At 50.3% G+C, this 13,411-nt stretch overlaps 1 protein-coding gene across 4 annotated transcripts in view; it reads left to right on the top strand.

Annotated features, from left to right (window-relative positions):
- The window catches only part of srgap3 (SLIT-ROBO Rho GTPase activating protein 3), a 73,201-nt gene that overhangs the window by 25,076 nt on the left and 34,714 nt on the right, over positions 1–13,411 (top strand). For all 4 annotated transcript variants that reach the window (XM_062544773.1, XM_062544772.1, XM_062544771.1 and 1 more), the window contains exons 3-4: positions 6,370–6,532; positions 11,471–11,533. In XM_062544773.1, the coding sequence (XP_062400757.1) occupies positions 6,370–6,532; positions 11,471–11,533 (226 nt within the window). The remainder of the gene's footprint in view (positions 1–6,369; positions 6,533–11,470; positions 11,534–13,411) is intronic.

Here is a 13,411-nt window from a genome sequence, read left to right as displayed (position 1 = left end):
CATGTTTGGACCACATAGTGGGCACTGTTCTTGATGGATAGGGGTTCCTACATCTGATGATGAACACAACTCCAACTCCCATCACTGCTCAGTGCTTATGAGACAGTACTGCCTGTAGGCTGGGACCAGTCTTTGCCCTTTGCAGTATTGCACTCTGTGCACAGACACAGGAGGCTCTGTGTGTCAGATTCAAGCTTTAAGTTCTAGTTGAAAATGAATTTCATTATTGTATATTAGTATGCTAACAAGTCCATGCAAAATTCCACCGTCAGAGCGCACTGCTACACCTTAGCACCTTAATTATGGAGCCATTTGAAAAAAGAGCCATGAGTATTTGAAAGGATTGTGTGCATTTCCCTTAGAATTGTAACCTGCTCAAGTGAGATATGAGGGTGTGTGTGTGAGTTTGTTTGTGTGAGAATGAATGTGTTTTCTAGGGGGCAGTGGGTCATTTAAGCTTCCTCACTATCTCATTGAAGCAGGCTCTTCCAGCTTGTCTGTACAGCAGGAGTACACACACACACACACACACACACACACACACACACACACACACACACACACACACACACACACACACACACAGTCTCACACACACACACACACACACGCACACTCTTCTTTTGGTGTTCTTATCGTCATTCATTTGCCAGACATCTCATCTGTCCATTGTCCCTGCAAACCATAATCTGGCCAGCAGGGAATGCTTCACAAGCTTGGAACACGTCACACACACACACACACACACACACACACACACACACACACACACACAGACAGACAGTGTTGTTGAACAACACAGACAGAAGTTGCTGCATTCATAAATGTTTTCGTTGTGTAAGTGTTAGCTAATCAGTAATTATTATTGCAGAATGAATGGTTATAGTAATTAGCACTAATGCACACTGTACGCAGTGTCTCTTGCAACATTATTAGTCAGGATGCAGCGCAGCAGGCAGCCTTCTTCAGATGTGCCCTTCAGGTGCTGCAGTTCTGTTTGAAGGATTACAAATGCAGATATTATGGATTTGAACATCAAATACCGGAGGTTATGTTTTTGTTTTGTTTGAGAACAGGATTGCGCTAGAATGCTAGAGTGCTAGATATATAAGGCACTTTGGACAAGTGTCTGCTAAATATAATGTAAAGAACTAACCAGCTTATTTTCATAAAACTTGGCTAGGTGGAGCATTGGCCAAGGAAGAACTATTATATTCTGGAGTGGATCAGATGAACTTTCTTTAACTAGAGGAGCATTGATAATCACAGAGCTCTGCCAGGGCCAATGTGCCTTATCGTTCAGTGTTAACCATCAGTTTATGCATATGGACATGGACCCCCTCATAATTCCTAGCAGAACTCGTACGTTCATTCCTTCCAGGCGAGTTGAAGCAATTTTGTAATGTATGTACGGTCCTAATGGCTGTGATTCTGTCCTGCACTCTGAGATATGCTCTCCATTACATGGCACACTCCATGCTCCATTCTGTGTTGTTTTTGCCCCGAATATCAGAGATGGCTCTCACAGTGCTCAAGAGACTAAAGCGAGGGAACTTGATGAAATGCAGTCTTGCTACTTCCATCTCTCTCTCTCTCTCTCTCTCTCTCTCTCTCTCTCTCTCTCTCTCTCTTTCTGTGTCTCTTAAAGTAAGGATGATCCTCCCACCTGAAGGTTCATTCAGTGGCTGCCAAGTCCCTGCTCCTCCTCCCCCAAGCCTGGCTGCTGTGGGCCCTCAGTGCGGTGGTGCAGCCTGGCTGTCTGGTCTCAGCCCAGTCCCTGCAGAGCCACTCCTCTGGACCAACCCTCCTGTCACAAGCAGCTCTTTTAGCTTATCCACTCCTAGCCAGGACATGTAGCTTGAGCTAGCTGAATTTGTCTTGTATTCCAACATTGCAAAAGCAAATGGACACACACACACACACACACACACACACACACACACACACACACACACACACACACACACACACCTCCCAACATGCTTTGTTCATAATCCAACAAGGTTAGTACCACCACTATCACCATCTCACTGCTACCAAACCACCCAGCCTATGGTGTGATTTTGTGGTGCTTGTGTGCGTGTGTGTGTGTGTGTGTGTGTGTCTGGTGGTGCCAATCCCTCCTCTCCTCCCCACCACACTCTTGGTCTGGCCCAGCAGGTCTGCAGCTGGTTGCGATCAAATGTTGGCAGCAGTGGAGCTCTGAAATAAAAAGGGGGTCTGCTGAAAGATGTGCAAATGACTGCTGCAGTGCGCGAGCATTGAGTGTGCCGCTTGAAAGCGAGGAAATGCATTTGAACTGCTCAAGCTGCCGGCGTTCGTTTGGGTCTCTACCCCCCCACCCCCACCCCCCCCACCGCCTGCGTCTTTGATATTCCGTTTGATTCAGTCCCCTTCAGATAAGCCGGTGCCAACCACCACTGAGTGGATTAAAGGTTTTTTCTCTTTTTTTTGTAAGTAAAGCAGCATCTCTGCTAATGCAGGCTTTTCATTTAAGAAGCTGTCGGGAGCCTGTGTGTGATTGCGAGGTTTTGTTGCATATTTATTTATTTGATTTTCTGCGATTGCACCAGCCATGTTAGGTTATTGCCAGTCCTAACATTGGTTGCCAAGGTGCAGCAGAGCTACATTCACCCTGTTGCACACGCAGCCCCGCGCGTGGAGCTCTGAAAACCTCTCAATATGGATTCATTCAGCCTTGTAGGAAAAAGGATTAGGTGTCTTTTGAGTCCACACACACACACACACACACACACACACACACCAACAACAACACACACACTTCTATTCCCTCACACTCGCACATTCAGAAGCCCAGTGCTGTTTCTTCTCTGAGGAGCCCTTTAAAGTCCCACGGAGGAGCAAAGCGAGCTGGAGAGGCTAGATTAGAAGGAGTGCATTTCTGACAGATGAGACAAGAGCAGAGTGATCCTCCCCTCCTCAACCCTCACCCCCCCAGGCCAGGCCACCAGGGAGGGCCGTGGGGACAGAGCCCCCCCCCCCGGCTCCCTCCTAACGATGGCCCAGTGAGTGAGGGCGGCGGTCCCCAACTCCTGTGAAATCTGACCTCCTCCCCAGAGACCGAGACGCACACTCACCTGCAGCAGCAGCCGGCTCAAGGCCAGAGAGGAAGACCAGCCATGTCTCTCAGTCACTCTCTCTCTTCTTTCTTTCTTTCTTTCTTTCTTTCTCTCTCTCTCTCTGTCTCTCATTCTCTCTCTCTCTCTGCTCTCTCTTTGTCTCTGTCTCTGTCTCTGTCTCTGTCTCTGTCTCTGTCTCTGTCTCTGTCTCTGTCTCTGTCTCTCTCTCTCTCTGTCTCTCTCTCTCTTTCTCTTTCTCTCTCTGCTCTCTCTTTGTCTACACTGTGCACTCCCATCCTCCTGGTGACATTGGCCACCCTGATCAATAGTTTGTGTTGCAGCAGCAGTAAGCAGTGCACAGACTCCATGTAGGCCACAGTCCAGAGATGCCTTTCAACAAGGCGTTGGCCTATTAGAAGCCTCCGCTCATCTCTTGTTCAGAGGAAACTCAACCCTTTGCACTTGGCACTAATGAGGACAGCGGCTGAAAATCTAGAGCTCATGTTCTTTTTATATCCTTCTTTTTTTTTGAGGATTTGAACACATTTATGTGAGGGAAGACCGGAGCCTTTTGACACCCTCCACCGCTCTCATCACAGAAAGCGTGGAGCGCTCCGTGTTGTGTGTTGGGCCTCAGACACCAGTCTTAGTCCGTGCCTTGCTGATGTGCGAGGAGTCTGAACTGTACTAGCAAAAGGAAAACTGCGTAAACACATTGAAAGTCAAAGCCCGGTCTCCCTGCTCCGAGAGGGCAGTTGTGGGTGGCGTGTGTGCACTGCGGGGCCTCCAGGAGCGGAGCGGCCGGAGCGAGAGCTGCAGGAGACTGGCCTCGGGGCCCCGGGGCCTCGGTCACGCAGCACAGCTGACTTTATTTGAATAAGCGGGACGAGTGTTTATTTTCCGTGGGATTACACCGCTAAGAGCTGTGTGGTCAGCGCTCGTGGAGACGGGGAGCTCAGCAGGAGGAAGGCTGACCCATTCACGTTGTCTGTTACATGTCAGGCTAGCAGTGAGGCGAGGACTTTAAGCACGACTGTTTGTAATCCCGTCATGCTTAAGACTGCCATTTTGGCATTGCAGTCTTCTGAAAGGGATTTATGGCCAGAGATGTTTTTTTTTCTTTTTCCTGTTTTGTTTTTAAACAAAATACAATAATATAATTACAGCAAAATGATGTGTCTTTTTTTATCCAGGCTTGTATAATGTGTGGAGGCCTACATGCATGATGTATTGCAATGAGGAGAATCATCTGCAGGAGGCCACTGGTGGAGGGTGTTTACAATGGATTCTGAACAGTTTCCTCATTCTAATTCCTCTCCTTTTCATGAGAATAAAATAACCTTGCTGTATAGAGAGAATAGAAGAAAGTCAAACCACACAATTCAATTACAGCATAGGCGTATTTTCATATTCCCAATTCGACGGAGAAATATAATCCCCTCCTTTGATCTCCAATGCCCTTTCAGGGTGAAAAAAAGTTGTGAAATTGAGCAAGAGAGTAATAAAGGACATGAGAGGGTTGTCAGCTCTCAATTCTTTATTTCTCAACCAAGCCTCCCGTTTTACTCTCTCTCTCTCCTCTCTCTCTCTCCCTCTCCCTCTCCCTCTCTCTCTCTCTCTCTCTGTCCCTTTTTCTTTCTTTCATTGGCCTAATCTGTTTCTGGGCCTGGTGGCCGGGGGCCGTGTAGTGACTATGACCTATTTCCAGAGAGCTGCACACTCTGAAAGGAGACATTTGCCTTACAGTCAATCTAGCCGTTTCGAAGGCACAGATTCATCTGAGCAGAATAACATTCTCCTCTCCTCTCCTCTCCTCTCCTCTCCTCTCCTCTCCTCTCCTCTCCTCTCCTCTCCTCTCCTCTCCTCTCCTCTCCAGGCCTGTTTGCATCTCTGTGGAGACTCATTCACTTCTTTACTTCTCGTCCTTCAGAATGGAGAGGCCAAAGTGTGACAAATCTCCCTGAAATCATCTGGTCTTTTTTCCCTCTCCACTTCCCTCTCTGATCTCTCTATCTTTTCTTCTTTCCTTTTTCTCCCTCTCTCTCTCCCTCTCTCTATCTGTCTCGAGACGATCCCTCTCCATTTCTTCTTAAATGGAAGTGAAATGGCACCATAGGTCAGCAGGGGCTAATCTTGACAGCAGTGACTCCTATCTCAGGAAGGGCTTGTGTGCCTGCCAGCCCTCTCCGCTGCACACAGCCCAGTGCGCTGGAGCCAAGAGGCTGCTGGGCGTCTCCTCCTCCTCCACCACCACCACCACCCCTCTCCATCCGCCCTCCACCCTGCAGCGCTGCATGAGGCGTGGCCACTGAGTGCCGGTCTGCTCTGGTCTGATGTAGCGATGACTGGCCGTCAGCGCGTCAGGCATATGTCTTTGTTTGTGTGTTTGCGTGTGTGTGTGTCTGCGTTGGGGTTTAGAGAGGATTAGAGTGGTCCTAATAAGGAGCTCAGTGCTGGAGCCGGCTGATATGAGCTTCATTAAAGGTGATTAGCCGTGCGGAAGCCCCACCCGAAGGAGGGATGACTGGGGAGTGGTGGTGGGGGTGAGTGGAGGGTGGGGGTGGGGGTGGTGGTGGTTGGTTGTGGTGATGTGGAGGAGCTTTGATGTCCTCCTCACGTTCCCTCGACTTCCACTGGCCTTCATCTCCATCTGAAATCTCATCAGCATCCTTCGTAGCCTGACACCCCGGCCGCTCCCTCGACTCCGTGCCTCCGTGTCTCTCTGTCTCTCGGGCTCCGTGATTGACGCGTGTCGAGATGTCGAGATGGGATTCAGACGAGAGGGGGGAGAGAGGGGCGGCGGCGGCCGACGGTGAAAGCCTGGAAAGCTGATTAGCCTCAAGCCGAGACGCTCCCCCTTCAGGGGTCATTACGGCCACCGGCGTCAAGGAATTAAGCAATCAATGGAGTGAGTGGTGTCAAAGCGTGGGGCGGGCGGGGAGGGGGCGCTGGCCGTATGCTGCCCACCATCAGCAGCATGGCGGTGAGACCCTGTGTCCACACGCACCCTCCCCTGCCCCGTTTGAGTAGGCAGCAGTGGGCTGGCATCTTGCCAACTTCCCTTTTGCCGAGTAGTGTACTTCAAAGGGCTGAAAACGATCCAGTCTGACAAAAATCCACTCTCCGATGTAACTATAATGAGACGACCTGTGTATGTCACTGTGTAAAACATCCCTGGGCTGTAAAATAACATATTTACCTCTTTTCCTTCTGCTATCGGTCGCTGCAAGCTGCCCAGAGGCACTCCAACACTTCTAACGTGGTCCCTCTGAACCCTGTTGTGTTTCAGGAAGGACCAGCACCTGCTGTCCTCTGTCAACTGCTGGTACTTGGTCCTGAATCAGACGCGGCGGGAGAGCCGGGACCATGCCACCCTCAACGACATCTACATCAACAACGTCATCGTGCGCCTGTCCCAGATCTCCGAGGACGTCATCCGGCTCTTCAAGAAGGTCAGTGGGCTCTGTGTGGAGAGATGGTGACCGTCTCCGCTCTTTGTCTAAATGTCAAGGCCATCTTTAGCGTAACAGGAGCACATAATGATGTGTTTGTTTCAAAGCGTTTGTTCATCAAGGCGTAGATTTTGCAGGCTTACAAACATGGTATGCCTGAGAACTGTGCTGAGTTTGTTGGGCTTTGACTTCCCAGTCTTTCACTGTGCAGTGCAGTGAGTATGGGTTATTGGGCTGTTGGGAAGAATGAAGTCATTGTTGAGATGCGAGTCTGCCTGGATGTGTTCTCATGGTGATCAAGTTGCTTTTGGCGCTTGGCACCAGCCATCCCGCTTTGAAATGTGGTGGAAAAGTTGTGTGATTCTGTGTGAGTGTCTGTGAGAGATGTATAACTTTGTGAGTGTGTGTGTGTGTGTGTGTGTGTGTGTGTGTGTGTGTGTGTGTGTGTGTGTGTGTGTGTGTGTGTGTGTGTGTGTGTGTGTGTGTGTGTGTGTGTGTGTGTGTGTGTGTGTGTGTGTGTGTGTGTGTGTGTGTGTGTGTGTGTGTGTGTGTGTGTGTGTGTGTGTGTGTGTGTGTGTGTGTGTGTGTGTGTGTGTGTGTGTGTGTGTGTGTGTGTGTGTGTGTGTGTGCGTGCGTGCGTGCGTGCGTGCGGAGAGGGTCTGCTACTTCTGCTGCTGTAGGGTGCCCCTCTGTCCTGTCCAGGCCTACCCCCACCCCCACCCCCACCCCCACCCCCACCCAGGCCCGGTGTGCTGTGTTTGGAGCTCTGTCAGCACATAGCGGAGATGGCTGAGGTCTAAGCCAAACACAGGCGCCGTGTTTTCACCTGGCGCTGCTTCCTGGAGGTGAGGCTCTGCCTGCCACCCCGCGTCTCGCGCTGTCGCAGCCAGCCCGCCCAGAGTCCCCGGCCAGCCAATCACGGGCCACGGGAGCCGCCGGGCGGCCGGGGCCGAGGCGTCGCTCTTCAGACGTTGTCAGAGAAATATGTCCTGGGCCCACTTCCCTCCTGCTGCAGGAAATTAATCAGCTCTTAATTGCATTCCTGTCTTTCATTTAGCGGAAATAAATAAATAAATAAGCACATTCCACAGCAAACGAGTGGAAAGGTGCATCAAATGGAGCCCTCTCATATTTGCATCCAACTGTGGATGTGGTGGGGAGAGTGTTGCATATCTCAACCCCTGCTGGAAGAGACCCAGGCACCAACACTGGTGCAGTTCTTTTCTCCCGCTGCACTGGGAGTATGGAGCGCACATAGCGTGTCTCAGGCCTGCTGCGCAGCAGGAGGTAGTTCAGCCCCTGGCAAGAGCTGCACCTCCCCACCGCACCGCACGGCCTCTAAAGTGCTCCGGCTTGTTTGGCTGGTATGGTAATGATGGTCTCTTGACCCGTGGGAAAAATGCCTCTTTTACGAGTATGTCTCTGATAGCGGGATCAATCTGTCCCTGTTCAAAGCGCCAGTCAGGCACCCAAAGCGCTGTTTGTGAGGGTTGAGCCCTTCATTCTCCCTCCTGCTTCGCCCATACTGCCATTTCCTGCCTATTTACCGAGGTTTAGACAGTGATTTAGCAAAATGTGCTCAGCTATGAGGTTAATACACAGGGCGGACTATATCTTTGTTTATGTGTGCACCACTGCTGTGGCATTTACTGAAGCAGTTCTCTGTAGGTTTTATCACTCGATGAGTGATGTGGGCTATATAGTATTTTCCAAGTGAGTATTCTGAATGTGCTAATGGAATTATGCCAGTGCTATAAGGACTTAAGCGTGAGTGACCCCTATTAGGCGCTGGGCTGGGTTTGTTGGTCTGAGACCTCGTGGGGACAGTCATGGTCATTACCGTTACTCTGTGTGGGTATCAGATTGTTGTTTGATGATTTACTCCTTTAGCACACCCACTTATGAGAAAACAAGACACATATTTGTCATATGCCGCTGTCATATGCTGCTCTTTCCTTCGTGAAATACCCTATCTTCCAAGTCATATAGAGCATAGAGAGTATACGCTATGTCTACGTGACTACGCTAGCATATTGTAATTATTGCTGCAGCAAACCACATTTTCCCTTTTGCTTGCATCTTCTTTCCAGAGGATGGTTTGTAGGGTTAGGTTAAATTGATTTTTTAATATCACTGAGATATTTCATATTACACATAGTCAAAGACAACTGGATGGTAATATCTAGTTTCCCTTCCAATCCAACACATCTGCTTGCGGGCCAGATTTATCTTTGACACACCTGCTGTAGACTAGAAATGGAAGGTTGTTTTTATGACACAGTAATGTAATATTTAGTAAACCGCAGTTTATTCACATAGAACACTGTCGTGCAGTTTCGACACTATTTGTCTTCTACTCAATACAATGTGGTACCTGTGGTCGACTGAGGTGTTTCAGCAAACTCATTTAGTATAGTAGAGACAGAAATGTCCTTTTCATTGCTTTATATTTCAGTAAGGCCACAATACTTAAGACATGTTCCATATGAGAGGAACAGAGCTGAGTGCTCTGCTAGCATTATATATCTCTCTTGCTAGCTCTTGCATCAGGGCTGTCCTCCCCCTCCTCTCGTTCTCTCATTTTCTCTCTCTCTCTCTCCCCCCCTCTCTCGTTCTCTCATTCTCTCTCTCTCCCTCCCCCTCTCTCTCTCTCTCTCTCTCTCTCTCTCTCCTGTCCTCATCCCTGTAGGCTGAGTCCACCCCTTTGCTCTCCACAGTGCATTTGACAACGCGGCCAGCCGACCATACAAATGCCATACGCTCGCTGTGACCCCCTTTTCCAAAGGCTCCAGACTTATCTCATCCCAGAATGATTTCATTTGATATTTCATTGAACTTTAGACATCAGTGGCTCCTACCACTGTGTTTTTTAAAGACGGGAATGAGCGCACACAGGGGGCACGGAGATCAGAGAGACACAGTGGTTCCAGGCCTCACTATTGCGTTGGGCTTTCATGCTGGGAATGGGTGGTGCTGCTGCACATATCAAGGGAGAAGAGGCAGCTCCCCACAGACACCCCCAAATGAGCCTCGACGCATGATGCAACCACTGGAAGTGCTGGATGCGGGAATATACCTTAGGTGTCAGTGGGTTCCGTGTGTGTGTGTGTGTGTGTGTGTGTGTGTGTGTGTGGAGATAATCTCTGATCCATAAACATTGCTCAGAGCCCAGACTGGAAGCAGTGCTGTGGGGGCCGTATTGATCGGGCCATATTAAGCTCCATTATGATTTATGTACAGAGAGAGCCTCGGTGGGAGCACAGGGTGTAATACATCTGTGTTGATGGCAGCAGGGGAGGGGGCCGAACGCACTGCTGTAAATGGAGCCTGCCTAGGAGGGGCTCTTTAGGAGATGGAGGGAGGGAGAGAGAGCGAGAGAGAGAGAGAGAAAGAGAGAAAGAGAGCGCGAGAGAGAGAGAGAGAGAGAGAGAGAGAGAGAGAGCGAGAGAGGAAAAAAGAAAGAGAGGGAGACATTTGGTGGTGGGAGTGCAAAGCATCCTGTGAAATATTCTCTGTGGGCCGCACGAGCCATTAGCACTGAGTGAGCGTGAGTGGGGCGATCTCTGAAGCGGGGCGGCAAACGGCCGCTCTGTCACGGAGCGGATCTCTCTTCACACTCACGCGCCGCCCGCCACTCCTCCTATCAGCGGCCATGCTGTGGCCAGCCACTCATCTCCGTCCCCGTCGCTGTGTCCAGACAGCAGGCTAAACGGACGCCACTGGCCACCTGATGGCAGGACAATGAGCTTGATTTTTCTCTTGTGTAATGTTTCATCCATTTGGTGTGTGTGTGTCTGTGTGTCTGTGTGTCTGTGTGTCTGTGTGTCTGTGTGTCTGTGTGTCTGTGTCTGTGTCTGTGTGTGTGCACATGCTCATTAGTTTGTTTATTTAGTTTTTTTAGCACTTTCCGGAAGGCACAAGTTCTCTGTACATGCCACCTTCCCACGACGTGCTGTTTGTCTTACATGCGCTACAGTTTCACCAGGGTGTCTTGTTCTCACATCTTTGCTCACAGCCCTCCAGGTGTCTGTGTGTGTGTGTGTGTGTGTGTGTGTGTGTGTGTGTGTGTGTGTGTGTGTGTGTGTGTGTGTGTGTGTGTGTGAGAGAGAGAGAATGTGTGTGTGTGTGAGAGAGAGTGTGTGTGTGTGCCCTACCTGTGTGGGAGGTGTGAACAGTGCACTTGTCCTTCCTCTCGACTCTCTCAGCTGAGAGACAGAAGAGTGCTGAAGTTGGTTTGTGCAGCTCCACCCGCCCGTGTGTCAGAAGCTAGCTGTGCTGCTGCAGTCCCAGGTCTGCTTGGTGCTGATCCAGTCAGGGCCTCCAGCAGCGCTCCACCAGACGCCTCATGCTTTGTGTTCTGCATCCTACTGTACGTGTCTGCAGAGAAGGCGCAGAAAGCGGCTCCTTCGCCCCCGCAGCCGCGCCAGGTTGCCAGGCGAGGGAGGGAGGGAGGGAGGGTGTTGTCAGTCAGAACCGAGCAGATGTGTGCTGCTGTAATGAGAGGATTGACATTTAGTCAAAGCGCCGCCGCTAAACATAGAGACCCCGATAATGACAGGAAAGGAGGAGTGGAGCAGGGCTGGGGGGGGGCTTGATGGGGGCTTGATGGGGTATAAACTCAAACATGAAACGTGAAACCACTCTCACACACACACACACACACACACACGTCACACACGCACACACACACACACACACACACACACACACACACATACAGAGCTGCTGAGAAGGCAGCAAGGTGAAGAGGAGAGCTAAAATAGCGCCTGTGCTGTGGTTTCCTCATGCGTGGTGTTAATATAGCTCATCTGGAGCCCATGCTGAATGTGGAGGTGTCAGCCCTCTCTAGCTGCACAGTAGCGTAGTGGCTCCTCCTGTGCTCACGAGATCTCACATAACACACGTATACATTTACTCTTTGTTTTGTTCTGTTTCTAGAGTAAAGATATCGGAATCCAGATGCACGAGGAGCTGGTGAAGGTGACCAACGAACTCTACACTGTGAGTATAAGATTTCTTCTCCTTTTTATTTTCTGTTTTCCAAAGTGGTGTCCTTGTGTATGTGTCAATATGTGGCATAGCATATACTCTACGTGCTCTGAATGGATTTCAGCTGTCTGTTCCTCCATTTTATGTAGACAGACATGGGTGGAGGCCTAATTTCACATTTGATCATTATTCTCTCCATAATATATCCACTCTCTTATCTCTTATCTCTCATCTCTCATCTTAGCTCTCTCTCTCTCTCTCTCTCTCTCTCTCTCTCTCTCTCTCTCTCTCCCTTTCTCCTGCACTTCACCCCCTTCATCTCCACGTGTGCAGCTTTTTCTGCATGCTAGCAATTAAAACAGGAGATCCAGTCCAGCTGTGTGAATGTCATCACGTCATGTGTTATAAATATGGCAACACAAGGAGAGCAGGGAGGAGAAAGCGTGAGCTGGAACAGTGTAGTGCAGAGGAGGGACACCACCCTCTTCTCCTCTCCTCCTCTCTTCTCCTCTCTCCTCCTCCTCCTCTCTTGCTCTCTCTGTGGGGGAAGTAGCAGACAGAGGAGCTCTACTGTTGCCCGTGCTGCTGCTGGTGGTGATGATAATGGTGATGAAGAGTCCACTGCTGCCTGCTCTGGTGATTGAGTGGAGGCTTGCAGCTGCCTCACAGAGAGCTGATCTCAGCTCAAATCACTTCCACATTGAGGGGAGAGGCTTTGCCAGCAGCCTGCTCTGTCCTAGGGCTCCTCATCCCTTTCTCTCTCCCTCCCTCCCTATTTATGTGGTTAGAACATCAGCCCTCACTCTATCTTCCAGGCCCCGATTCAAATGAAACTCTCTGCCAGGATTTATCCCTCCATCCAGAAGTGAAAGGCAAATTATGCTCAATAGCTTCTCTCCCCCACCCTACTTGTCTTGTTTTCTTCCTCCTTTCTGCTGCTCCTGTCTTTCCCCTCTCCCTCCCTCCCTCCCTCCCTCCCTCTCTTTCTTTCTTTCTCTCTTTCTCTCTCTTTCTCTCCCTCTCTCTCTCTCTCTGGCTGGGAGAGTTGTGCTGTGAAGGAGACTGTGTACCCGGGTCCTGGATGAACTCCAGGCAACTTCAGCACTCCTGTCTCCCCCCCGAGGAGAGCAGACTGAGATTACTTATTCATCCCGTGTCAGAGGAGACAGGCTATCAAAGCGGACCTGGCCCCAGTGCCTGCAGCTCACGCGGGCCATCCAGCTGTCCAGTCAAGGGAGCTTTGAACAGGTGGCCACTCCAGTATGCAGAATTAGATTCTGGCCATTAAATGAAGGCACATCTGAGAGTCAGCCAAGAATGGAAAAAAAGGTGAAATGAAATGCATTTCTTTGAAGTCAGGGCCGAGTCCAGAGTCACCCTGCACAGTGTGCAGGCACTCACTCTGAAAAGACGGCGTGCAGTTCTAGCTCTCAGACTTATCATCCAGTTGGAAAGAAACAAATCTGGATGACATTAGCAGAATTCCGCTGTGTGTGTCAGCAGTCTTGAGCTGGGATTGCGTAATGGCTGGAGAAAGCATGGCGGCCAGTGAGAGCCAAGGCCAGCTCCACTCCTCTGCTCTGCAGGCTTGGTCACTGTCAGAGGGCTATCCCTGAGAGGGCGCTGGACAAATGGCTCAACATCCGTCAGCGTGGCCTCACTGACAGACATGAGAACCAAGGCACTCCGCTGGCTACTGAGGTCTGTCTGGGGAGCGGTCAACTGACTCCTGGAGACGCAGACCATTGGCCCGTGGCTCACGCTGTACATATAGGGTCTGACCAGACAGTGAGAAAGCATTAATCCTGTGGAGTCCGAGTGGCTGAGGGCTCTGAGAGCGGAAGGTAAACAGTGCACTTGATCCCTAATCCATACGGGACCTCTAGTGCA

Source organism: Sardina pilchardus, chromosome 9, assembly GCF_963854185.1.
Source record: "Sardina pilchardus chromosome 9, fSarPil1.1, whole genome shotgun sequence".
Classification (NCBI taxonomy): Eukaryota; Metazoa; Chordata; class Actinopteri; order Clupeiformes; family Clupeidae; genus Sardina; species Sardina pilchardus.
The sequence above is the reverse complement of the archived record's forward strand: the minus strand, read 5'-3'. Positions and strand labels throughout refer to the sequence as shown.